The sequence below is a fragment of the Lissotriton helveticus genome, chromosome 5_1 (genome assembly GCF_964261635.1).
Source record: "Lissotriton helveticus chromosome 5_1, aLisHel1.1, whole genome shotgun sequence".
Lineage (NCBI taxonomy): Eukaryota > Metazoa > Chordata > Amphibia > Caudata > Salamandridae > Lissotriton > Lissotriton helveticus.
The window spans coordinates 791,552,211-791,579,279 of NC_136065.1; the positions used below are offsets into that span (position 1 = coordinate 791,552,211).

The following is a 27,069-nucleotide window of genomic DNA, read 5'->3' on the forward strand; positions in this document are numbered from 1 at the left end:
GAAAGGCTCCTGAATAGTGAGGGCTTGCAGCTCGCTAACTCGTCGCTGCGACGTAATTGCCACCAGAAAAGCCACTTTCCATGTGAGAAATTGTATCTCACAAGAGTGAAGAGGTTCAAATGGGGGGCCCATGAGCCTGGTGAGGACTATGTTGAGGTTCCAGACAGGCGAAGGCGGGTGTCTTGGAGGAATGACCCTTTTGAGTCCCTCCATAAAAGCTTTAATGGCAGGCACTCTGAAAAGGGATAGGTGCTGTCTATTTTGTAGATAAGCCGCCATTGCAGCTAAATGTATCCTGATGGAACTATACGCTAGATTACACCTGTATAGGTGCAGCAAGTAACATATGATGTTTTGCGTGGAAGCGTCGAGTGGATTTATGTTATTATTGGAGCAATAGATAACAAAACGCTTCCATTTCGCCGCGTAGCAGGCCCTGGTGGTAGGTCGCCTAGCCTCCTTTATGATGTTCATGCAGTCAGTAGGGAGGTCTAAGTAGCCAAACTCTATGACCTCAGGAGCCATATTGCAAGGCTCAACTGTTGCGGATCTGGGTGCTGAATGTCTCCATGGCTCTGAGTGAGGAGACTGGGTGTGAGTCGTAGGCGCTCGTGGGGAACCACGGAAAGTTCTAGGAACGTGGTGTACCACGCTTGCCTTGCCCACGTTGGAGCAACTAGGATGAGCGTCATGGAGTGTTGCCTCAGTTTGCGTGCCACTAGCGGAATGAGTGGAGCTGGAGGAAATGCGTACGCAAATCTGTTCGACCAGTTCATCCATATCGCATTGCCCTGAGACTGCGGGTGTGGGAACCTGGCGGCGAAGGTGCGGCATTTTGCATTTTCGTGCGTGGCGAATAGGTCTATCTCTGGAAGACCCCACCGACGGAAGTATGGTTGAGCACTGAGGGATGTATCTCCCACTCGTGCATCTGATGGCTGTGTCTGCTGAGCAAGTCCGCCATCTGGTTGTCCTTCCCTGGGAGGTGTTCCGCCATGAGGAACATGTTCCTTTGAATGGCCCACTTCCACATGCATTGGTGCTAGGTGTGACAATTGTGGAGAGTGTGTCCCCCCTTGCTTTTGGATGTAATACATTGCAGTCATGTTGTCCGTCCGGATCAACACGACTTTGTTGCAGAGATGCAACTTGAATGCCTTCAGTGCCATGAAGATTGCCATCAGTTCTAGTAAGTTGATATGCATCTTCTGCTGTTGCGGTTTCCATAGTCCCTGCACTGTGTAATGGAGGACATGCGCTCCCCAGCCCTGGAGAGATGCGTCCGCTGTCAGTACTATTTGTGGTACAGGCTCTTGGAACGGTTGTCCCCTGCAAAGGTTTTGTGTGTTCCACCAATGCAGAGAGTTGTATGCACGACCGGTCACCAACACTAGGTCTTTTAGCTGTCCTTGAGCCTGGTTCCACTGGCGTGCTAAGCACTCCTGAAGCGGACGCATATGTAGCCTCGCGTGAGGGACTAAAAAGATGCAGGAGGCCATCATGCTTATCAGCTGCATGAACACCTGCGCCGGGAGCGAGTGTTGTGGCCTGAATCTCTGAATCAGCAGTTGCATGCTGTTGACTCTCGCGGAGTTGGGTGTGCCTTGGCAGCGAGCGTGTTTATTTCTGCGCCTAGGTACTGCTGTACATGTGCGGGTTGAAGATGGGACATTTGGTAATTGAGCGAAAATCCCAGATTGTGTAGGAGGTGGATTGTGCGGGACATGTGGTTGGCACACTGCTGGGCTGACTTTGCTTGTACTAGCCAGTCGTCCAGATACGGATAGACATGGATATGTTGTCTCCGAAGGTGCGCGGCCACTGTCGCTAAACACTTTGTGAACACTCTTGGGGCTGTAGTGACCCCGAAAGGCAGGACCTTGAACTGGTAATGCTGGTTGTTGATGGTGAACCTGAGGTATATCCTGTGACTGGGGTGAATGGGAATGTGGAAATAGGCATCCTTTAGATCTAGGGTTGCTAAGAAATCCCCTTGACTGAGCAACGGTAGAACTTGCTGTAACGTGAGCATGTGAAAGTGTTCTGATAGGATATATTGGTTTAGAGGCCTGAGGTCTAGAATGGGCCGGAGGGATCCGTCCTTTTTTGGGATTAAGAAGTACAGAGAGTACACCCCTGTTCCCTGTTGGTTTGCAGGCACTAGCTCTATGGCCCCTTTTTGCAGCATGGATATGACTTCTTGCTGCAATAAGTGCATGTGCTCTGCGGACATAGGACGGTGCCTTGGGGGTATGTTGGGTGGAGTGGAGGTTAGTTCTAGACCATAACCGTGTTGTATAAGTTGTCTCACCCACCTGTCCGTGGTTATGCTTTCCCAGACTGGCAGGAACTGCTGGAGTCTCCCCCCGACCGGTGTTATATGGGCGGGGGGCAGTGACAAGACGTCACTGCTTGTTAGTGGCGGAGGATCTGGCATTATTATTGCCACGTCCCCTGCCTTTGGTACTGTTTCCACGATATCCACCCCTATTGTTCTAGTTATAGGTGGTTTGTGTGCCTCCCTTGCTGTACTGTGCTTGTTGTGACGCTTATCCTCTTGAGGCTCCCCTGTTACCGGAGCGACGAAAGGAACCGCCCCTGAACTGCTGAGACTGCAGAGCCCCCATGGATTTCGCAGTTTCAGTGTCCTTTTTAATCTTCTCCAGGGTGGTGTCTACTTCCGGACCAAACAGGAAGTTGGGGTTTACTGGCTGATTGAGCAGGGTAGTCTGGATTTCTGACTTAAATCCAGAGATGCGGAGCCAGGCATGCCTCCTTAGCATAACGCTAGTGTTAATGGCCCTAGCTGCTGTGTCGGCTGCATCTAACGCGCACTTAATGGACGCGTTGGAAATTAATTTTCCCTCTTGTATAAGCATTTCTGCTCCCTCCTTATAAGTATCTTGTAGGTGTTGCAGTAGCTGCTCTAAAGTGTCGTAGTGTGCCCTGTCATATCTTGCTAACAGGGCTTGGGTATTGGAGATTCTCCAAAGATTAGCAGCCTGAGAAGCCACACGTTTTCCAGAGGCCTCCAAGATCTTGGATTCCTTGTCCGGGGGAGGAGCATCACCCGTTGTTTGCGAGTTGGCCCTTTTGCGAGCATTAGCCACCACTAAGGAGTCTAGTGGGAGTTGGCCCTTGATGTAGGTAGGGTCCACGGGCGCAGGCCGGTACTTCCGTTCAATTCTCGGGTTTATCACCCTTGCTTTAGTGGGCTCTTTAAAAATGTCACTGGCATGTTTGAGCATAGGTAGAGTTTTTATAGATTTCTCAGATGTGGAGAATGTATCAAAAAGGAAGTCTTCCTCTACGGGGTCAGCGTGCATATCCACGTCATGGTTATGTGCCGCTCTTTCAATGAGCGCGTTAAATGCAGCAGTGTCTTCAGTAGGCGAAGTTTTGACCGCATATGACAATGTCAGGGGTGGTGTGTGGTTCATCAGGGTCAACAGTGTCAGCCCATGGCTGTGACTCATCTTGATCTGTGTCCATGGGGTAGTTAAACTGCTCCTCATTGTCTTCGTCCCCCACATCCTCAGTGACTGTTGCGGGTGAGTAGGAATAGCCTTGCCCATATGTGTGTATGGGTTCAAAAAGAATTGGAGAGGTGGTGGAGTCTCTCTTTTTCTTCAGAGGTATTTTGTAAGGCTCCATAGGTGTTTCAGGTCTGATTTTCCGTTTGTAAACGGTGAGCCTGCTTGAATCGGAGTCGATGTATAACTTTGACTGCTCGTCGTAGCTTGGTGGCTGGAACTGTACGTCTTCGGTCCGAGGCTGGGCGGGTGCAGCTACTGATGTTTCCTTGGACGAGTCTGTAGCCTTTTGGGGTTGCACAGCCTTAGGTCAAGCCGTTGGGGGCAGGCCGTATTTGATAGGCGCCAAAGGCATCGGCGACGGACCAACCTGCTCCGAAGGCTTCGACCCGACCGACTCCGACTGTTCTGCGTGCTTGTGCGTTGTCGTCGCCTCGACGCGTTGCTGCGAAGCAGGGACGCCTGTGATGGTGAAGGAGGATTGTTCCTTTGAGCCGATGGTGTTTTTGGGCTCGAAGGCTTTGACCCGTTGCGGCTTCTGGATCTTCGGATCGACTGCTTTTTGGGCCTTGAGTCCTTTGGAAGAGGCGCCATCTTTGGAGCTGGGCGTCGACGTTGACGTCGACGAGAGCGTGACGTGTTTAACAGCAGACACAGGATTTGTAGCTCCGATCTACGGCTCGACGCCCCCTGTCGACTCCGAGGGGTCGAGCACTTGCTTTGACTTGGACGGCCCCGAAGTCTTCGAGCCGACGGTTATAGTCAACACTTTCGGTTTCGATTTTGTGTCTTTTGCTTTCGGTTTCGATTTTTCCACTGAGAGTGCTCGATCTACCGATGGCTCTTAGGAAATGTTCTTAGTCTGGCCTGGAAGCGGGACTAGAGAACGTTGTCGAAGATCTTGGCTAAGGCCTTCCGGCGATGCCTCGACCTGAGCCGTGGAAGTGTCTGTATGGGGCCCCGCTACTGCGGTTGGGCCTAGCTCCTTGCTTGAGTCGTCGTCCACGGCTCTGAGAGGTTGTGCGTCGTCTCCTACCTCGATGATGTCTTCATCATGGACGTAGAGTTGTTCCTCGTCCTCGTGGCAGGTGGAGTCTGGCTCCGACGCGGGGTCCGAGTGTTCCGGTTCGTCGTCTTGTACATTTTCGTCGTCGTCACCACCGAAGATGTTTTCTGGGTCTGGTGCCGATTCACGCGCCGACTGTCGTGCCGCGCGTCAAAGACGGAGAGTTTACTTCGACCTGAACTTCGAACAGGCCATGCAACTGGCCTCGTCGTGATCCGGTGAGAGACATTTGTTGCACACCGGGTGCACGTCGATGTGTGGATATTTAGAGTTGCAGACGGGGCAGCGCTTGAACGGGCTCCGTTCCATCGTCGACGGGCCTTTGGCGTCGAAGACTAACAGTCTTCCGAAGTCGAGTTCAAAGAACAGGAAAGCTGAAAGGCACCGAACGAAAGACTATACAGACGCCCCTAAGACCTTTTGGCCTCGAAAAAGAGTAACTAGTATAATTTCCGAACGTGAGTCAAGAAGTACATCCGAACCCAATGGCGGAAAAAATAAATCTGAGCATGGAGGGGATGCCCATGCGCACTGTAGTCCAGGGAGGAGCCACCTATCTCGTGATACTTCGAAGACTCCTCCAGGACAACAATGTGCAATCATCCGGACCCACCACTAGGCGGCGATCTATGCATAGATATAAATTCAGCAGCCCACATGCCTCGAACACATATTTTTGTACTGTATTCTTGTTTAGATTGAATTTGCAGTGCAATATATGTCTCTTGGCTCTAAGCCAATCTCCCTTTAGCTATCAATTGGAGGCGCAGTTATGCTCCAGTATTATTCTGTGGCAGGTGACCCTTTCCTCCCTTGTGCTAAAGGGTGGACTTACCTTCACCTTAAGTGCATGCTTGTTGCCAGTGTAGAAAATCAGAAACAAATACCGAAATGACGACTTGAAGAAAACTCAATTAGAAATCCAGAGTTACAAGTGGGAAGACATCCATCCACAACTTATCGCGATACATTTCTCAGTAAGCTCTTCACTGACTTGTTGGTTGTCTGGATTTTGTTTTTTAAGAGTTTTATATAGCGCAAACTTGACCCGAAGAGAACAGGTATATCAGAGCGCTCTACATGAACCCCTATTTCGTTACAGACGGACACGTTAATTTTTGTTAGGGGAAGATAAAGTGATTTGCCCAGAATCACAAGATGTTGAGCATCCCTGCCAAGACTCCGACCCAGTTTCCCAGCTTCAAGGTCGACCGCTCTAGCCCTAAGGCTACATACTCTCGATTCAACTGGTGCATGGATGTGAAGAACAATCAGTATGCTGTAGTTGAGTAAAGAATGATCAGCTTCCAGCTTCCCAGGCTCCTTCGCTTTCCTGCCTCACTTTCTCGAGCCGCATAAAGGTATTTGAGAAGTCCAGCCGCGCAGTACGAAGTTTTAAGGAGCCGGGGGGAGCGGACCACAGACCCCAGGCACCTTTGCTTTCTTACCTCATTTTCGCACGCCTAGAGGCGAATAAAGGCACTTGAGAGGTCCTGTTACACGGGACAAAGTTTTAACGAGCCGGGAAGAGTGGACCACACCCCCAGACTCCTTTGCTTTCCTGCCTCCTTCTCGTGCCTGGAGGCACATAAAGGGATTTGAGAGGTCCTGCTGTGGGGGAAGCACCCAGTTCTTGGACGGGCCCGTCTGTCATCGCCCGTCAAAGGCTGGGCCACCCCTCTTACGTCCGCATTTTGGAGTTCCATCTAACGAACTGTGCGCCTTATAAATATATTTGGGCTCCACTAGTCACCCACCATTGGCCTTTTCTGCCTGGGGAACTTGTTTTATTTCCAACCTTTTGAGCTCTATATAACCAGGGCCTCATTTGCATCACTCTGCTCTCATTTTTTTTCTTCTCCTCCTAAGTGTGGTGGAGGCTCATCGGCTCAATGGGGAAAAGGAAGGTTGTGGAAGGGTAGTTGGGCTGGTGGAGTGCACAAAGCACAGAAGAAATCTAGAAAGATGCAGACCTTTGCCAAGGGTAGTGGTGTCCATGACCGCATCGACAACCTACTGTCTGAGTACGCAGGCCTACTGGTTCCTTCTGCTACTGATGTTGTGCCCAAGCCTAAGCCTAAACCTAAAGCCAATACAATCTACGCACCAACTGCCAATAAAGGGCGCATACCCAGTATGTTTAGCAGGACGAACACTGGAAATGTTACTCCGCCCTGGGAAGTCCCAGTAATGCTCGAGGACGATTCAGAAAGTACATCCATTGATTTATTAACATCTGCCACAGAGCTTCCATGCAGTAAAATATGTTTACACTTGCTAGACTTACCAGAGACTAACATTGCTACTGAGGATCATGTTGAAAGGGTGGATGTCAACAAAGCAAGCACTTCTCCGCCTGTTGATGTAGTCCTAGTTGATTCCGGAGTTATCAACTCTGTATCTGACTTATACAAGGAGATTTGCACCCTGAAATACACAATTGGAACACTAACTGGGCTCATCCATAAGTTATTAGATAGATTTGGGAAATTTCAGCCAAGATATTGAACCTGGTCTTATGAGGGAAGCTGTAAGTGGGAAGAAGTTGCCACTGCTGCCACATATAGTTACATGTGATGACCCCTGAGCACCAACTTTAAATTCAGATCCCAGTAGCTGTGTAGTAGGAAGGGTTGGCATTGCAGTGGGAGGCAGACCAGGCCCAACAGTACATGAGCCTTAACGCAGAAATCCACAATTTCCGCCTAGATAAACAGTGAGGCGTGACATACCACATCACTGGGATGAACCCTTTATTCCCCCAGCTGCTCAGCATCAAAAAATGTACATGGTTAATGTTTCTAAATGCTCCCATCCTGTAAGATATGAGAATGAGGAGTCCCTCAAAATCAAATCCATTCATTGGAATAGGCATGTTAGAGGGTGGCAATCTATGATCAGGGAGGATATTCTACATGTTATCTTACTTTAACGTATTTGGAACTGAAATTACTGCATAGTGAGTTAGAGTTCATTTGCAAGTGATACATGAATACAGTAATACATTCTATATTACTTATATATTCACTATTATGAAAAGCAGATAGTTTCTAATGATAAGTAAGTGAAATGGACTCAACCCCTTTTTAAGATAAGAATCTGACATTATACTAACAAAAACGCTTGCAGCACCTCCTTGATTTTTGATGCTGAGCTGACCAGTGTTTTTAGACTACATGTAGGGAGGATAAGTATGAGTCCATGGGAAAAGCATTTCCATAAACCCATATAGACTGTTTCTTTGCTGGTCTATGTCACACTGACATAATTTGCCAGAATGAGGCAAGCTAGTGATGACTGTATGGATGATAATCTGTGAAATGTTGGTGGACTCCTGCTAAAATTATAGAACTTCCAGTAACAAATAACCTACTGAGACAGAGAAAATACCTCACTTAAAAAGTAGTTATCCAGTTATAAACCATTTGATCAGTGTGATTCTAAGAGACCTATGCCAGCACTGTCATCTATGTAACTGATAGAAACAGATTAATAAATGATTGTTTGCAACATGGTTGCTAACACAACAGAAGCACTTCACTAGCTGAACCAGTCCATTTTCAAATACTTATGGGCAATTAGGGTTTGTATAGTGTTAGAGATCAACAGAAGATATACAGTAAATGGTTGTAAGAGCTGTCCAGATCCATTTTATGATCATCACATTTTTGCCTCTTTGTAATTAAAAGTTAGAAAACTTTTTTTTCAGAAATAGATATAGAAAACAAGACCTACTCCAGATCAATGAAACGTGCCACGCTGATGATCTTCTTTGTAGACTCAATATAGCCGGAAAGTCCCATGTGCATCATTGTGGCCCAACAAGCTGCAATGATGCCTCCTGGACGTGAACCAGAAATACTAGGAGAGGCATAGATCCCTCCTTGCCAGTCCGGTGCGACAAAGAACTGGTACTGTCTATACTTCTTGTCACTGTAGAGTATCACTGATGATCCTTTTGGTGCAAAACCATACTGCAAGATAAAAAATAGTAAAAAGATAAAGGCCCGCCCACAGACATCCAAATAAAAAGTATAAACCAACACAAATATGAAAATCCACCTTCAATAGTGTCTGTAGTGCACATTAATTTGACTTTCAAAACATCTTCTGAACGGTATTGAAACATTGTATATTTGCCCACTTCAGTGGCGTGGGGGGGGGGTTACAAGTTTTAGGGTCTGCAGCCTCACCCCACTCTTACATGCTGCCTCGGGGTGGCAATAGCAAGCACCCACACCCTGTCTCTCAGATGCGGCCGCCGCGGGCCGCAACTGCAGTAACAGCCATGGGCTGCCAGAGGGCTAGCTGCCCCACTGGCCCAGTTGACTCTGCATTAGCTCATCTCACTAACTGAAAAGATAATTTTGCCAAAAAGGTGTCAGATTATGAAACCCTGGTTACATGTGATATTACACAAGCTTCACTGACCAATATACTCCTGAAAATAACATGGCAAAGAAATATATTTGAAACAGAGGGCCTTGCACAAGCTTATTGATTAGTAGTAGTAGTTCACAGACACTAAAAACAACTGGAGAACTTTATTCATCAGGTTAAATTAAAACACTGACTACATGGTGTTCCAGATTTCTGTTCTTTGGAAAGATTTAGAAAAATTCATAATTTTAAAAATGCCATTGCTTGGTCAAAATGATTAACTCTTCTGTCAGATTAAACAGTTTTCGGGCTATTATTAGCGGTCTTACAAAGCAAGGAAATACAATTCTATCCCTTCAAAGCAACAGAAGATTTCTTCTACACCAACTTGATAACAGAAAGCAGGAAAACTATCTTTGTCTGCAAAGCACTGAGTTACCTCATTGGTATTTCCAGAACCAGGCAACTTAAGAATTACATAAAACCATAGCTCAGAAACCATGAGGAAAGAGGTATCACAACATGTATCAAGGTAGTCCCAATCTTGCTTCCCTGCTATAGCAAAGCCATATAACAGGGATATAAAATATGTATTTAAAATTCAAGCAATAAATCCTTCCTTTAGCCATTTGAAAAGTAAGGTTTGGATACCAACAAACACTACAGAATCATAAGAACACTATTCCAATCCCACCCGAGGGGTCTATAAAATGTGACGAGTATGAGAGATGCAGCAAAGGGTATATCCTAACAAGACAGTGACCAGAGATCAGTGCGGTATGCATCACTCAAGGTGAACCCATTCCCTTCAAGGCTAAAGCTGCACCATTGAATTGGCACTCAGAATGCCTGTCCTCAATGCACTACTGAGCTGACATTCAGGTCCATTGGAAAGAGCATTTTGCCCACTCAGTCTTACAGGACATTTTGGTCAGAGAGTGGAGGAAGCAAGGACTTGCAGTGTCCTGAGCATCTGAGCCTGCTGTTAGCACAGAATCTGATTAAGAGTTGTGGTGTGACAGTTGATGTTGGCATTCCTCTGGGTGCCTTCGCGTGCACACAATGACTCTGGTGGGGTCTGAAGAGGCAAATGTGGATAGGCGCTGTGCTTGACTGTAGGAGGCATGAACATGGACTACTGTTTGGAGAGAGACCAGAGCTGATTGCCCACAGGTGGCTGTGATGCTCATCAACTGTTTTCTATGCCCAGTCCCTGGGATTAAGTAAACAAAATGGAATCATGTTGGGGTCAGATAAATGGGTGACAAGCATTTTTTAAAAAAAATACTGGGCAGACAGTCATAAGGGTACTTATCACGACACTGAACGAGTTACTTACCTTCGGTAACTCTTTGTCTGACGGATACTCTATCTAACTGAAGGTTCCTCCCCTTTAGAATATCAGACTGGACCCGCAAGTTTCTATAGTAGTGCTACCGTCTCAAAAGGGTGAAATGCTCTTTCCAATGGACAGGTTTGTCAAGGTAGTAGTGCTTCATGAACGTGTGCACTTACACTCACATCATGGGCCGACAGATATCAAGGACAGGCCCTCTGAGTGGCAACTCAGTGGTGACCGCCTCAGTCTTGGGGGAATGTGACCTCAGATCTGGATGCCAATATACAGAAGATATGAATTCAGAGGACTGCCTATCTCAACTGACTCCTTTTTAGCACAACCTTTCTTTTCTTCATCCCCCAGAAAAAAAGCTGATCATCCACACTGTGGTCCTTGGTACGAGTACTGTAAAAGCTTAAGGGTCTTTGGGGTCTGGTCGACTGAGTCTGTCCTCTTTTCAGGGGCAAGGCAGAGCACAAAATGTTGGAGGGTGATGGATTGCTCAACACGAAAAGGATCTACCACCTTTGGCAAAAGGGTCGCTCTGTTACTTGACACTAGTTTGTTGTAGAGCGGCTGCACCGAGAGAGCCTGGATCTCACGCATACAAGCTGAAGTGATTGTAGTGTGGAATACAGTTCTGAGAGTCAAAAGACACATGGATCAGCTATGCATTGGCTCAAATAGGGTACACATGAGGAACCTTTGGACCAAACTGGGATCCCATTGTGGCATTACAAACCGTTTGTGAGGGAAAATGTGTGTGTCAAACCTCTAATAAACCGCACCACAACAGTTGACTTAAAGAATTTAGTCCCCAAAAAGTAAAAGCAATAAGGTCGAAAGAGTTGACAAATAACCAATAATAATGCACAATACAAGACCTTGGTGGGCCAATGACAAAACAAACAGTAAAACATCTGAATGTTTGGCCTGCATAATGTCTGTCTGTTTTGCGAACTTCCCACCAAGCCAAAACTTGTCCCAGCATCCGGCAAAAACTTTGCAGATGGATGCTTGGCAGCAAGAATGACATCCACAACCTCAGGTGCTAGATCAAAAGTAGTCAAGTACCACTATTCTATCTCTATGCTAGAAGGTGTAGATTGTGCAGGTTTCCTTGCAGAATACTGCAAAACAAGGGCCTTCTGTAGCGGTAGCCTGATTGGACGATAGATGCTCATGTCCAGATGTCCTGGGTACCACAATCTCCAGGCCCAGGCCAGAGCCACTAGGATGACTTGGGACGAGTTTTCCTGATCTTCGTAACCTGGGCAGGAGGCGCAATGGTGGAAAAGCATACAGGAGTTGCGTGCTCCACTGTAGCTTGAGTTGGTCTCCTAGAGAGAGCGTTCTTGGGAACTCCAAAGCACACAAGTTTTACACTGGCATTGTTGAAGGTTGCAAACAATGTAGCCCAGGTTCTCCTTAATGTCAGAAGATGTTCTACGTCACCTCTGCCAGCTGAATTTGGCCGCCCTTGCGTTAAAAGATCCCACCATGTGACACACAATCAGGGAAATGACTTAATGGTCCAGCCAACTCCAGAAACACAGAGACTCTTGGCAGAGGACCCAAATACTCTCTGCTTTTGTAGTACCAGATGGCAGAGGTATTGTCCATGAGAACCTGCATTAGTCATCCAATGATGGACTGCAGGAAGGCCTTGAACATCATACAAATGACCTGCAACTCTAACAGATTTATGTGGAGCCGGGTTTCTAACAGACGCCGCAGATCTCCACCTCTCCCAGATGGCCTCCCCAACCCAGCAGTGACACATTCCTCACCATCATCAGCTCTGGGAGGGGAAAGAAGAGGGGTCTGCCACTGATCAGGTTGCGGTCAAGCAGCCAGTGCTGAAGTCTTTTCCAGTATCCTCTGAACCTTGGATGACGTCCACCAGGCTCTCTTCGTGGTGGGCTCAGTGGGAGTACAGATCCTACTGGAGAGTTTTGCTGGCTTCAATAGCCAGTAGTCTAGTTAGGGGAAAACCGGTATCCCCAATTGTCCTGGGTGGCGACCATTGTCATCACTTTTGTGAACACCCATGGGTACTGGTAAGGTTGAAGGTGAGCATGGTAAACTGAAAATAACGCTCCTGGTAAACCTTGAACTGCAGGTAATACTTGTGGGAATGCACAACAACATATGAAAGTAGGCATCCTAGAGGTCCAAGGCTACCATCCAGTTGCCAGGATCCAGGGTAGACAGAACTTGGGGAGGCTGGCACCCTCTCGATGGCCACTTTGAACAGAAGAGCCTACACCTCTGGAGGTAAAAAGAATAAATGCTCCTCGGAGAGCTACGACTATGTAAGCAGAAGCTGCAGGAGGCTAGAAAGAAACAGGAGGGCATATCCCTGCTATAATATCTGAAGGACCCATGTTTCCGGATAAGAAGGACTGCCAATCAGGGAGAAAATGTTAAATCCCGCCTCCCACAGGATGATTGTGTTCTGTTAACAGGAAATGAAAGTTACTTGGAGGCTGATGCCGCAGGTGACGGAGACTGAGAAGACTGTGCTCCTGGAGAGCTACACATTATCTATCTGCCACCACCATGAAAAGACTGATGTGACTGCAGCCGGGTTGGGGTGCCTTGGAGCCATCTATTCACCAAACCTCTGGAATTGCCCCAACGGACCAAAACTGATGGGGAAAAGTTTGGTTTGAATGCCTAAATAGTGCACCGTGGCCTGGCCTTCCTTTGAGTATGCCAGGGCGGAATGAGCTTTTTTGTCAAAAAGGTGTGATCTATTAAAAGGTATATTCATGAGGGATGACTGCACCGCTCCAGAAAAGCTGTGACCACTAATGGCAATGAAGCACCATACGAGTGTTGACTGCTCACCCCAAGCAGTCGGCAGTATTCAGGCCAGCTCGAAAGATATATGGCCGAATCCAGAATGGTTTGAGCCAAAGAGGCCCTGAATGGTTTGAGCCAAAGAGTCCGTGAACTCTCCCAGGACCACCATTAAAAGTGTGCTGGCCCTGTCCCAGAGGACATGTGTAGACTGGTCAAGCAGACAACTGGCATTAATTGACTTCAATGCTAAGCAGGATGAAGATAACCTCCTATTTCTAAATGCCACAATCCTTTTGAAATCCCTTTCTGGTGGGGTTGTGGGGAATGAATTAGGATTCACCTTGCTGATGGAAGCTTAGACCACCATACGCTCATGTGTAAGAAAGGGAATAAGAAAATCAGGGTCACTAGGCACCAATCTATGGAGTCTGGCCACTTGTTTGTTCACTGGTAGGCAAGAGCAAGGTTTAAACCAAATGCCCCAAAGGGCAATAATAAGAGCTTCACTGAACAGTAGTAAGAGCTAATAAAAAAAAGTCCAAGCTTGAGAAACTTCAGTAAGCACATTTGTTTTAACTTCGACAAACAGGAGTTATACGTCCAGGACCTCAGAAGCTCATCTGATAACTAGGGCAAAGAAAGATCTCTCTTCCGTAGTCAGTAGCGAAAAAAGGGCTAAAAAATCCACAGCATGGTCTCCCTAAAGACCTTAACTGCTGCACCACCTGTATACTAACTAGAGGGCCCTGCAGATCATGGAGGACAAAATGCTCACCATCAGTAGCGAAAAAAGGGCTAAAAAATCCACAGCATGGTCTCCCTAAAGACCTTAACTGCTGCAGCATCGCCAATGGCCCAGAAACCTGGGGAGCACCAGGATCACCTGCGCGGTCGACTTCTTTTTCGGGGATCAGTAGCGAGACAGAGTAGCATCTTCCTCCCCTCCCAACTTCTCTTTAGATACAGAGTGCTAAGATGTTGTTGCTTCTTGCTCTTCTTCTTGTTTTTCCGCTTCAACCTGGACTTTGACTTACCACCTCTACCATGAAGAGGACTGGTCATGGCATTGGCCTTAAGAATGGGAACAGGTCAGTTCCCAAGACTAAGAGTGGAATTTTGTGGCTTCTTTTAATGTTCGGCGACACTTCAATTCATAGTCTTCAATCTCCTTCATGTGCATGAGACACATTCCTCAGACGACTTGGAGTTATGCCCCAAGCCCAAACACCAGAGGTAAACCTCAGGTGAAACCATCATCACCAGCAACTGTTTACGACAGTCCCACCTTGGGTTAAACCCTTATTTTTAGATGTGGGCATCTACTCTTGCACACTGGAATTCAGACAGAAAATCTCAGAAACTGATGGGCAATGTGTGGCTCTGGATCCGAATTTGAAGCGGCAAAAAGAAGGGAACCAACGTTGACGCACAAGCTTTGAACTTATATTTCACTTCCATAGTGGAACGAGGTCCATGCGGAGCCACAAGGCACCACCAAGCTCCACAAAGGAGCTCTTTTATGAAAAGATCCCACTCCAGATGGTTTGAGGCCTCAATGGCTGGATCTTTGCACATCTCAAACAGGTGAAATGCATTCTACAACCGGCTTTCCAGTTTGGATAATCATATTGACCCATTCTCCAGACGTAGGCAATATGATTATCACCTATTGTCAGCAAAAGCACATGAACCTTTCGGTCTCACTTTGTGCATGTGGTGTCCCACCATTAAAGATTCCAAACACAAAGTGCAGATCTGATGATGCAATTTAAGGTTTGCTTGTTTATTTGTTTGCTATCTTGCCAAAAAGGCAACACAAACAACGCACTGATATACAATAAAATGTAACAAACAAAATACTCCTTAAAAACTTCATTCATCATAAATGAATTCTTTGGACTAATAAACAAACATCTATAATACACCAATCATACATATGTGTTAAACCTGGCATCCTTGGAGTGGGTTTCCCCTGTATTTTTGCCTATGCCTCATGTATTTGTTACTTTGTGTTGGTCTTCGTTTTTGCTGGTATAGATGCTTTGGGCACTTTGCCGCTATTGTTCAGTGCCAAAGTGAAAGTGCTCCTTCTGTAAATTGTTGTCATGGATTAGTGTTTACATAATTGGCTCATTTGATTTACTACCAAGTCCCTAGTACAGTGCACTGAGTGTGTCCTGGGCCAGTAAATCAAATGCTGCTAGTGGACCTGCAGCACTGATTGTGCCACCCACACAAGCAGCCTTGCAAAAGGTTCTCAGACCTGCCACTGCAGTGTCTGTGTGCCGTTTAGTACTGCCATGTCGATCTGGCAAGTGCACCCACTTGCCAGGCCCTAACCTTCCCTTTTACTACAAATGAGTCACCCCTTAGGTAGGCACAAGGTACCCCTGTAGGCAGGGTGCAGTGTATGTGAAATGTAGGACATATCCTGATGTGCGTGAACTGTCCGGATAGTGAAATATTGCCCATTTCGTTTTCCCACAGGATAGAATAGGGAGTTTACTTATACCAACTTATAAGTATAACTGCCAATGGAAACAAGATAGGCAAAGTGGAGTTTGGTATGCCTGAACTTGAGAATATAAAGACACATCTTTTAGTAAGGTTGATTTTTAAGTCCCGCCTAGCGTTGCAGCGCATGCGCTGCTACCTTTGCGAGGCATGCAGTATACAATATAGTGGGGGAAAGCTCCGTCCTATTTCTGGCCATATTTTTGATTGGCTTCAATCATAAATGCTACATTTTGATTGGTTTTCGGCTCGTTAGTCCCTCCTCCTGACGGCCATGTTGTCATTTATATCCTTCCCTGGCTATTGGCCTCTTTACTCCAAAACTAATACTGGCCCTGTGTCCCCCCTCCCCCCTGCAGTCCGTGACTTTTCACCCCCCCCCCCACTCCTATTCGTGCCTTCCTGGACCCCGCCCTCCCGTTTCCAATGCAATAGGTCTTGCATAATTATGAATCCTATTGCATTAAGGAATGCTTGTTTGTCCTGGGATTGGCTAGATGATCGCACTCTTTTTTGGTCTCGTGCGCTGCTGACTCTGTCCTCGAAATGACAATGGTGTTGTTGCTTAGTGTTTTGGGGTGGCTGGTACGTATACACTATTTATGTCGGGTACATCTACACTTTTACCACTGCGCTTTATTCCTCAATGGGTAATTGCTACTTCCTTCAACATTGATTCCAGATGGGGCATCAGCTGGCGCCCTGCCCTTTGAACAGATGTACTTTCTTTTTCTTCTTTTTTTTTGACATTGGTTTATTTGTGCATGGATGCAGTTTCCATGACAGTTGATATAATTTATGGTTCAGTTCCTCGTTTTTGTTTTTATTTTATAATAAATGCCCTTTTCGTTCCATCCATGCCAGTGTCTTTTTTATAATATAATTTGGCGGCCATGGATGCGATACTTTACAGGACTATGATCATGTGATGGACGTCAGGACGCATCATGGCACAACACCTCCTTCCTCAAACAGCTGTGGATGTGGCGCACGGTATAAACTTTGGATCCGCATACTTGGATTTGTCGGGACACATAGGACTGGTAAGCACATTTGTTTTTCTTGTGATACCAGTACTATATGGGCATACATTGTGAGCTAAAAGCACCTCTACCTCTGCATATCAGGTGCTGTCAAATCCATTTACTGAATATGACATTCATAGCGTATTTACTGTAGAAACACTATGCGTAAACGTAATATGTGCCATCTTGTATATCGTTGTGTATAGAACCACAAACATGCGCTATTTTTTAACATTAACACGTTTTTTTCCGGCTGCAAATGTTTATGGCGTAAATGAACATAATATTACAGCGTGAGCAAGACGCACCCAGTTGGCCATTATGTTCCGTGCTTGTGCTCTTGTTTTGTAACTACTTCTAATCTTGTACATTAGCCATAGTTCATCATAAGGGGGCCGATATGACAACTTCCAGAGTGCTGCTGATTTTTAAAAACTCCACTGGATCCATGTCTCAGTGACAGCCTTTGCCATCCTCTCCCCTAGTTTGTGCTATACTGTGGCAGCCTGATATGAATGTTTACAGGGCTTTGAAAAATGTGCGCTTTATTACACAAACTTGTATGAAAACCATTATATTCTATCTTCTGAAGTATTGCTAAATCAGTACAATGCTCCGATGTCTCCAACGCCACCTTCCACATATTGGTATCTTCTGGAAAACGTGCAAGTTTTGGATACATGCTAATAGACCCAATTCAGATGGGAGACTGTTGATCTTCGAACCAAAAAAATGATTTTGGATGCCCACCTCCCCCCTTCAAATTGCCTCTGCTTCCGTAGAAGTCAGTGGAGGAATTGCATTCTCCCAATTTGTTATCCTACTTTCCTCTACTGAAATATTCGTATGTTTGGTTTTGTGTGCAACTTCTGCAATTCGTTCCGCTCTTAATGCACACCATTGTTGGATGCTTATATTAACAGCTGGACACATATAGGGGAATATCAGTTGCTTTAAGCTGTGCTTTAGGGAACAGTAACTCCATGATCATAGTGTGAATGAATTTAGAGGTTGAGTTATGCAAACATTGTAAATAAGATTCAACAAATACTAAGCAGGTGTTTTTTGGTCATCCTTAAAGTTTGACTCTACTAATTAGAGAAGCAAAGTGGGATCAAGTTGGATGACTTTGGTTTAGCATGATACAAGATGGGGCGAAAATTGCTTCCACCAAGAGTGTAAATATATTGTAGTGCACATCTGTTTGTAGAGACCTTGGCACTGAAGTGAGGGGTGTGGAGACAGCAGTACCTAAAGAAATTCCACAAGCTCTTTGATATCAGAGGGCTGCTTATTAATTCTCCTTGAATACTGCTATTTGGTAGCTGGTAGTAGTGAGGGGTGAGGCTGTAGCTTCTGTTCAAGGTGAGAAAGCTTTTTATAGGCCAGGCCTTCCCTTTGGTCTGTCCCATATTACTACTTAGGAAGGCTGACAGCCAGGAACAGAAATCCTTCAATTCATTGCGTTTGTTTTGGGTACTTGTGGTTGGAGCCAGCCCCTCTGCTTCCTGCTATTAGAGCAATCACCTTGTACAAAAGATAGGTCTGTAGGTCACACAGTTTTAGCGATCCAGACTAAACCGTTTGTGTAGTATGAGACCGTGGATGTATTTAGTGGTGCTTTTTGCAGTACTAAGGCTTGTGCTAAGATTTACTGTGCAATAATTTAAGCTGTTGTGAAGTGATCATTTACACTGAATATAGTGCACACTACACACTGAATCATCTGTAATACCTCTTGTTACTAGGAATTATCACCATTGTGACTCATCGTGCATGTTGCCAGGATTTAGCACTATTGTTGTAGGGGGCCAGCAGATTACCAGGAATTACAACTTTTGTGCAAGAACCAGAACTTCAATTTTGGGCAGTATTGAGCTCAACACTCCTCACTCACACCTGTGGACCTAAACACACAGGCAAGGCCACAGCGCAGAAATTGTTTAGGTCGAGCCTAGCAGCGCATATGCGCTGCGAGGCTTGTAGTATCTGAATATGGTCTTAAAGTACCAGCCATGTTTTCTATTGGCTCCTGTTAGTGCCCTTCGTAAAGAGCTGCTTTTGTTTGGTGTAAATGTGTAGTTAGTCCCACCTTTTGTTGTTTCTGACCCTCCCAGGCGACTGCCTCTGTTACTGTGGTCTTACACCTTTTTAAAATGTATTATTTATAGTTGTTTGTGCACTATTTTCATGTTTGCCTCTGCTGTGTAGAAGCACAACGGCCGCTTCAGGGATGCCGCACTTTGTATCGGATGTGCAATTATATTGACTTACTTGATTTAGTCACACAGCATGGCAGCGCCCTTTCTTTATTTATGCACGCTGCTTTCAGTTTCACTGTTGATCATCTATATGGTTTAAGACTCCCTACTCGCTTCTCTCTCTTTCCCTTCACCACGTGCTCCGTCATGATCTACTCAGCCCCAGCAGTCCGGTTGCCTCATATACTGCCTAGAGTCAGGCTTCTCCTCACCACTAACTCTCTCCTACTTGATTGTGGTGGCTGCTTCTCCCCAGCCCTGACAGTCTCCTCCCGCATTTAGCAGCTCTCCATTCTACCTTCCAGAGAGCCTCTTCCTTCCTGCCCAGAGCACCTCCCTTCTCCTGCTGTGAGCAGACTGTTGTGCTTTTCAAGTCCTGGAAGAGAAGAGTGATTTCTCTGCAAGAAGCAACCATGAACATGGACAATTAGCATGTCCTGGTGAAACTGAAAACGGTGTTCGAGGAAAGCTAAACGAACGTGGCTGTTAACTACTCTGTGGTCTTCAACAATGCACTTTTGCTGAAGAAGCAGGTCAGTAGGACCTGGAAAGCCTGTGTATTGGGAAAACTGCCTTCACAACTAGGATATATATATATCTCCCCAGAGAACAGCGCTTTTCCTCCGTGGGTTCAGAGTCCTCCACACCACAGAACACGCAGACATGGACCAGGTTGAGTGCAATTTTCGTTTTATTCAGGTGCAAGCACGCCGCATGACGTTTCGGCTCCGAAGAGCCTTGTTCACATGACAGTGTTCACTACTGTGAGTCGTTCTTTTAAAGTGCCAGTGTCAGATGTTAATTGGGTCACATGCTAGGGCTAGGTATGGACATAGATAAAATACTTCTAGATAGCGATCAAATACCAAGGCAAGATTTACATAGCGATAATGTCCAAGAAACATTTCCCTCATAATGTGATTCATTTACATCTAATGATATTCACGGAAATGACATATGTATTTTTTATATATTTTTTCAATTTTCCAGAACATAGAGCATTGTGGAATTTGCTAATTACGGTTAAATACCTATTGATATTGCACAAAGATTAATTTAATAAGTTAAATACAATTACTTATCAATATTATGTCAACTGCAAAATTATAGCTAAACATAGGTTCGACTTAATAAATACGCATATAATTGTTGAATAATTCATCATTCATAAAATGAAAACATTGGGATAATTTGTTCGGGAAAGAAATATTACATCAGGTTCTAATTAAAGTGCTAGTGCTAAAGTGCTAATGCTTAATCTAATGTGCAAATTACGCAACTGTGCAAAAATGCTATATTATCAGTACCCGAAATTCTTTGTACTGTTAATTGTGCAAACACACGCATAAATGTAAACAAAATAATACGAAGTTCATTCTTTCCACCTAAATAAGTAAAACTATCAAATAATGTCACTTGCAAAATCGACAATATGTGCATTGTAAATTCCACTTCTTGGTCTTTTCATAAAATAAATCATTGCCTGAGGTTTTTACACAATTTCATGTAGAAGACTATAACTCGTCCATACATCAAGTGATATTGTGAATTGAAAGCAAAATTAATGGGTTTACAATTAGTGTTCTGTGAATCAACTACTGGGATACAAGGGTCCTCCGAGTTGAACCAGCAACACCATGCCCCTATATCAACATTAAAAAAAACTATTATTTTCTCTGATCAGTTAGCAGCCACAACTATGCTTCAGAGACTCCATGTCAAAGCAGTCTATCATTGCTTGTAAAAGGCCACCCTAGTTCATCCCGGGAAACGGCCACTACAAAGCGGCCGTTTCCACGGAAACATTAACCACGCATGCATTACAACGCATGCGTGGTTACCACGAAAGCCTTTACCACGCATGCCTTTACTACGAGGTACGTAGTAAAGGCATGTGTGGTAAAGGCGAACATTAAAAAAGGGGGCTTGGGGGGGTCTCCCCCCCCAAAGAAAAAGAAACTCCCCTAAAGTCACTCGGCGTCGTTTTAGAGGAAACGGAAAGAAACCCGCTTCCTCTTAACGACGTATGACGTCACCACGAACAATTAGAGGAAAAGGTTGTTCGTTGAAATAGCATTCCGTTGTAACGCATGCGTGGTAAAGGCATGCGTTGCAACGGAATTTGTTGTAATAACATACAATCGTTCATCCCAGCCGGGAGTGATATCTAGTATGTATGGTGTAGTGGTTTCATATAATACAAGATTCACAATTAAATTATTCACAATTAAATTATAACAGACACGTGTACATATCTTCCGTGACGTTTAATCCTGTCGGTGCTTTGGTGTTAAGTAGGAGGATGTATCTAGTTTCCAGCTTTCTTAATTTTGTCTCCCTGTCACCTCCACGTCTGTTGGTGTTGATCGTGTCAATAACATAATATTTGAGCGAGTTGTTATTGCTCTGGTAATGATCACGGTAGTGACGGGCGAAGGGTAGGTGTTATCCCCATTTGTAATACCCCTCAGATGTTGGAGTATACGCTGGTGCACCGGGAGTTTGGTGCTCCCAACGTATTTTAATGAGCAGGGACATTGCAAGATGTAGATCGCATACTCAGTTTTACACGTCAACACCTGTGAAATTTGATGTTCTATATCACTAAAACCATCCCTGTACGTTTTGGTGTTGATGCCATGAGTGCATGCCTTGCATGTCTTGCACTTGTAAAATCCTTTATTTGTTTGCCACCAAGTGCTCTTTTTAACTGGTTCTGGATTGGTATCCACTATTTGGTCTTTTAGGGAGGGTGCCCTACTGTACGTTAGGGATACTTTCTTGGGTAAACTATCACCAATAATGGGGTCACTAGTCACTAAGGGCCAGTGTTTGTTGACAATCTTGTAGATGTCACGAGATTGCCTACTGAACCCAGTGATAATTCTAAAATCAGATTTCCCCCTTGCCTCTTCATCATCCATTTTAGTATTACGGAGGCTACCCTCAAGGAGTTCCTCCCTGGTGATTGTATTAGATTTGGTGATGGCCCTATCAATCATTTGAGTTGAATATCCCCTCTCTAGGAACCGCTCCCTACTCTCCATTTGAGCCTTCTGTAACTCAACAGGATCACTACACCCACGTTTCATCCTAAGCATCTCCCCATAGGGGATGCTCGATATGAGGTGCTTGGGGTGTGCGCTGGCAGCATGTAAACTGCTGTTTCCAGCAGTCAATTTACGGAAAATCCTAGTATGTAAACGGTCATTATCAATGTACACCTCCGTGTCCAGAAAAGTTACTGCATCCTGACTGAGTGTGGCAGTGAATCTGAGATTTAATTCATTATTATTGATGTTATTAATGAACATCAAAGCTGATTCCTTACTGCCTCTCCAAATAATAAACAAATCATCGATAAAACGATGCCAAGCAATAATATTGTTATCGATTTCATTCAGGTATGTGGTTCTGAGGACCAGCTCCTCCCAAGCCCCCCATGTGAAAACATGCGAAGCTTGGTGAGAAGCTGGCCCCCATCGCCACACCCTGAAGTTGACGGTAAATCAAATTGTTGAACATAAAGATGTTGCTTTTTAAACAGAAATCCAACATGTCCAATAACATTATGTTGTGTGCATCAAATCTTTCTGTGCGTCTAGATAGGTAATGTTTCACCGCCATCAATCCCTGTTCATGTGTGATACTCGTGTACAACGAGGTTACATCCAATGCTATGAGCCAATCTTCCCGACTCCAATCAATATCTCTAATTTTAACCAAAAAATCACTGGTATCACGTATATAGGAGTCTAATTGTTGTACATAGCCCTGTAAACAATAGTCTATGTAAATCGAGGTTCGTTCAAGTAGACTTCCTCTGGCCGAGATGATCGGTCTACCAGGGGGGTTTAATGGGTCCTTGTGTACCTTTAGGATAAAGTACATAATCGGCAATACAGGGTTGTCCACCTTTAGGTATTTGAATTCCTCATCACTGATCAATTTTGAGGACTTCCAGCGGGACAATTTTTGATGGTATTCAGTTCTGATCGATGCCACCGTTTGTGCCTTGATGCGTTCATAACATTCCCTGTTGTTGATTTGAGAGTATGCTTCTCTATCATAGTTAACTTTTGTCATCAGCACTATATTCCCACCTTTATCACTTCCTCTGACAATGATATTTTTCTCTTGTGCTAGGCGGGTAATAAGTGCTTTATATCCTTGTGATAGTCTATCAAATTTCCATTTAGATTTGGACATGTTGCATTTTAGTTCTTTTAATTCCCCTATCACATTCCCATGAAAAATGTCAATGGAGTCTCTCGGGAGTACTGGGGTAAATGTTGAGGGTGGTTTAAAAGGTGTAGTTGTTAATGACCTGTTGCCAAGTTCATCCAGGTCCCCTGTATTTTCACTTTCTTGTGTGTTCTCATCATACCCAACTCCATCCGTTTCCCATAGCTCTGTTATAGTTCGAGTACCTTGGGTAAGTACATCTGTATTTTCCACATTGATTACTTTAGTCACTTTTTCTATATGTTTGGCTTTAGAGGCATAAAGTTTACGCAGTTTAAGTTTTCTTACTGCTTTATAAATGTCACATCTAGTTGCTGGATAAATTGAAATTGCACTGTGGAGCAAAAGACAACCCCAGATTTAATATCTCCTCCTCTTTGGTTGTTAAATTAAAGGGAGTTAAGTTGACAATTGTTTGGTTCTTACCTCGAGTTAGTTTGACTGGGTTGCAGTTCCCTTGCCTCTGCCTCTCTTTCTCCTTTGATATCCTCGTCTTACACGCCCTGGACCTCTGGCGCCTCCTGAAGTTTGCTCGCTGCTTGCGTGTTTTTGCTGAGTGCTTGATCTCAGGGTTTGTAGTCTTTGCTGGCATAAAAAAACAATTTCTTGCCCCGGTGATGGTTTTGCAATGCCAGTTGCTTGCGCCTGGTTGCGGCGCTCTGTTTCAGATCCAGAGTCGAAATCCGAACTAAATGTGGAGTTTGTCGTGTCAACCTGCTCCCTGGTTTGTCTATTTGCTTGGACTGAGTTTGAGGTTTATTGCTTCCTCCGCGCAATGAGTCATACTTTCGAGAGAACGTACATATTTGTCCTAAATCGTAATCATTACTTTCTCGCTGGAATTTGTACGTTTTCCTCTCGATGATTTTCGCTTCCTCTTTTTTGAGGCGCTCATTCATTGCTTTAAGGAGTTGTTCCTTTTCCTCACTTTCGCCCAAACTTGATAGTTGTTCATTTATAGTCTCAATTTCAATCAGTAACTTAGCACGGTCAATGCCCGCATATTTAATTAAGATCTGAACTTGGCGGCAAGATGCTTCCAAATTACATTCCGCCCATTCCTTCATTAAATCAGGGTTGGGGTCATCATAGGTAGGAGCTGTTAAAATGCGCAATCCGCGAGGGATACGATTTACTTCCACATACCTCTGTAGCGATTTAGATTCCCACCATTTCGACTGCTCATTGCGGGATTTTTTCTCCAATGTTTTATTTTATTTATTTATTTAAAACATTTGTAGAGCGCGGCTGTCACCTGGCAGGTATCCTGGCGCTGAGAAGCTTCCTCCTAATTTACAGGCGAAGGGAGTGATTATGGGGGATGGAAGTGGCAGGGGAAAAGCTAGGGGAAGAGCCATGTTTTTATTAGTTTCCTAAAAGGTAGGAGCTGTGGAATATGGCGAATGTCGGCAGGCAGGCTATTCCACAGCTTAGCCGCAGCTACTCTAAAAGATCTTCCCCCGATCTTGGCCTTCTTAAACCTGGGCACTATCACAAGGCAGGCGGTTGCGGATCGTAGAGTTCTGGTTGGGATATACCAAGAAAACATTTGTTGTAGGGATCTTGGTCCTAATCCGTGTAGTGCCTTGAAGACCAAGCAGAGAGCCTTGAAGGCTATTCGTTGCTTCAAGGGGAGCCAGTGTAGCTCGGCTAAGGCAGCAGTGGCCGAGGATCTCCTGGTCCATCCAAGGGCCAATTTAGCTGCTGCCGATTGGACTCGTTGGAGTCTGTCCAGCAGTACCATGGGAGTTTCGAGCAGGAGGGCGTTGCAATAGTCAAGGCGACTGAGAATAGTGCACCTGACTATCAATGCTCGGGCCTGAGGTGGTAGTAAAGGCAGAATTTTACGAAGGGAACGCATAAGGGCCGAGCAGGTGGCGACTGTTCTCGTTACCTGCGTTTCCATGCTAAGTTTGTTGTTTAGCATGACGCCGAGATTGCGAACACTGGTGACGGGTGGCGGATTGTTTGAGTTTTCCGGGGGCCAGAACTCCACAGGCAGAAGGCGAGGGATTTGGCTCGCAGGACAGAACAAGACCTCGGTTTTCGAGGAGTTGAATTGGAGGGAGTTACGGTGTAACCAGCCAGCAGTGTCCCTTAGGCAGTCGTGGAAGGCATCCATGGGGATGGAGTCTTCCCCCTCCCAAGAGAAAATGAGCTGGGTGTCATCCGCATAGTTTACTGTAGTCAAATTGTGGCTTTTGATTAATGTGACCAGAGGCTTGAGGTAAACATTGAAAAGGATCGGACTGATAGAAGAGCCCTGGGGTACACCGTGGGGGACTGGGGAGAAGGCCGATTGGAAAGGGGGGAGGTATACAGCCTGTTTCCTATCTTTGAGAAAAGAGTGAAACCAGAGCAGGGCAGTGCCGTCAACCCCCGCCTCTCTCAACCTCTTTAGCAGGATTACATGGTTGACCGTATCGAATGCGGCAGACAGGTCCAATAGGATCAGGGTCACGGCTTGGCCCCTGTCTGCCCGCACTCGAAGTTCTTCCATGGCAGTAAGTACAGCTGTTTCGGAGCCATGGGCTGGACGAAATCCGAATTGGAAGTCGTCCAGAGCGTAATTCTGCTTAAGGTGTATTGACAAGCAGGTGCTGACCCATCGTTCCACCACTTTTTGATTAGGTCTCGTAAAGCACTTCTGCCGCTGCTACTGGCTAAAGTGTCAGGTTTCTCCCGGGTGTTGCTTAGGGGAGGAGAACTGTCGGAAAACTTTGTTAATGCCAATGCCTCCCGGTCTCGAACACTGTCAGACGACATGCTTGCTAATTTCCTGATTTGTAGATAGGCATTCTGACTATTCCAAGTTGGATCGTTGGATGACAGGAACGCCCACGCACTTAACTCCTTTCCCAATAGTATATCGCGTCTGATTTGTTGCCGGTGTGTCGAGTCAATTACTGCCGGTTTTTCCTCAATTCGGCACGCCAACTTGTGGGCTCGTTCACTCCCGGTTGTAACTTATATATTTCAGCGGTGGATGGGGGTCTAGCAAACCTTACTCCTTCCGGGGTTCAAACAAAGTCCTAGAAACAGTTCCAGGGGCGTTTCCGATTAGGTGCTGTTCATAGAGTAAGGAGGGTCTCGTATGTCGATCGGCTCGGAAGCTGGCCGGTCAATATATCCAGAGAACAGCGCTTTTCCTCCGTGGGTTCAGAGTCCTCCACACCACAGAACACGCAGACACAGACCAGGTTGAGTGCAATTTTCGTTTTATTCAGGTGCAAGCACGCCGCATGACGTTTCGGCTCCGAAGAGCCTTGTTCACATGACAGTGTTCACTACTGTGAGTCGTTCTTTTAAAGTGCCAGTGTCAGATGTTAATTGGGTCACATGCTAGGGCTAGGTATGGAAATAGATAAAATACTTCTAGATAGCGATCAAATACCAAGGCAAGATTTATATAGCGATAATGTCCAAGAAACATTTCCCTCATAATGTGATTCATTTACATCTAATGATATTCACGGAAATGACATATGTATTTTTTATATATTTTTTCAATTTTCCAGAACATAGAGCATTGTGGAATTTGCTAATTACGGTTAAATACCTATTGATATTGCACAAAGATTAATTTAATAAGTTAAATACAATTACTTATCAATATTATGTCAACTGCAAAATTATAGCTAAACATAGGTTCGACTTAATAAATACGCATATAATTGTTGAATAATTCATCATTCATAAAATGAAAACATTGGGATAATTTGTTCGGGAAAGAAATATTACATCAGGTTCTAATTAAAGTGCTAGTGCTAAAGTGCTAATGCTTAATCTAATGTGCAAATTACGCAACTGTGCAAAAATGCTATATTATCAGTACCCGAAATTCATTGTACTGTTAATTGTGCAAACACACGCATAAATGTAAACAAAATAATACGAA

General features: G+C 45.1%; 1 protein-coding gene across 1 annotated transcript in view; it reads right to left on the reverse strand.

Annotated features, from left to right (window-relative positions):
- Nucleotides 1-27,069, reverse strand: part of SGPL1 (sphingosine-1-phosphate lyase 1) — a 405,741-nt gene that overhangs the window by 109,996 nt on the left and 268,676 nt on the right. Inside the window, exon 11 of the mRNA XM_078643255.1 lies at nucleotides 8,335-8,573. Coding sequence (XP_078499381.1) covers nucleotides 8,335-8,573 — 239 coding nt within the window. The remainder of the gene's footprint in view (nucleotides 1-8,334; nucleotides 8,574-27,069) is intronic.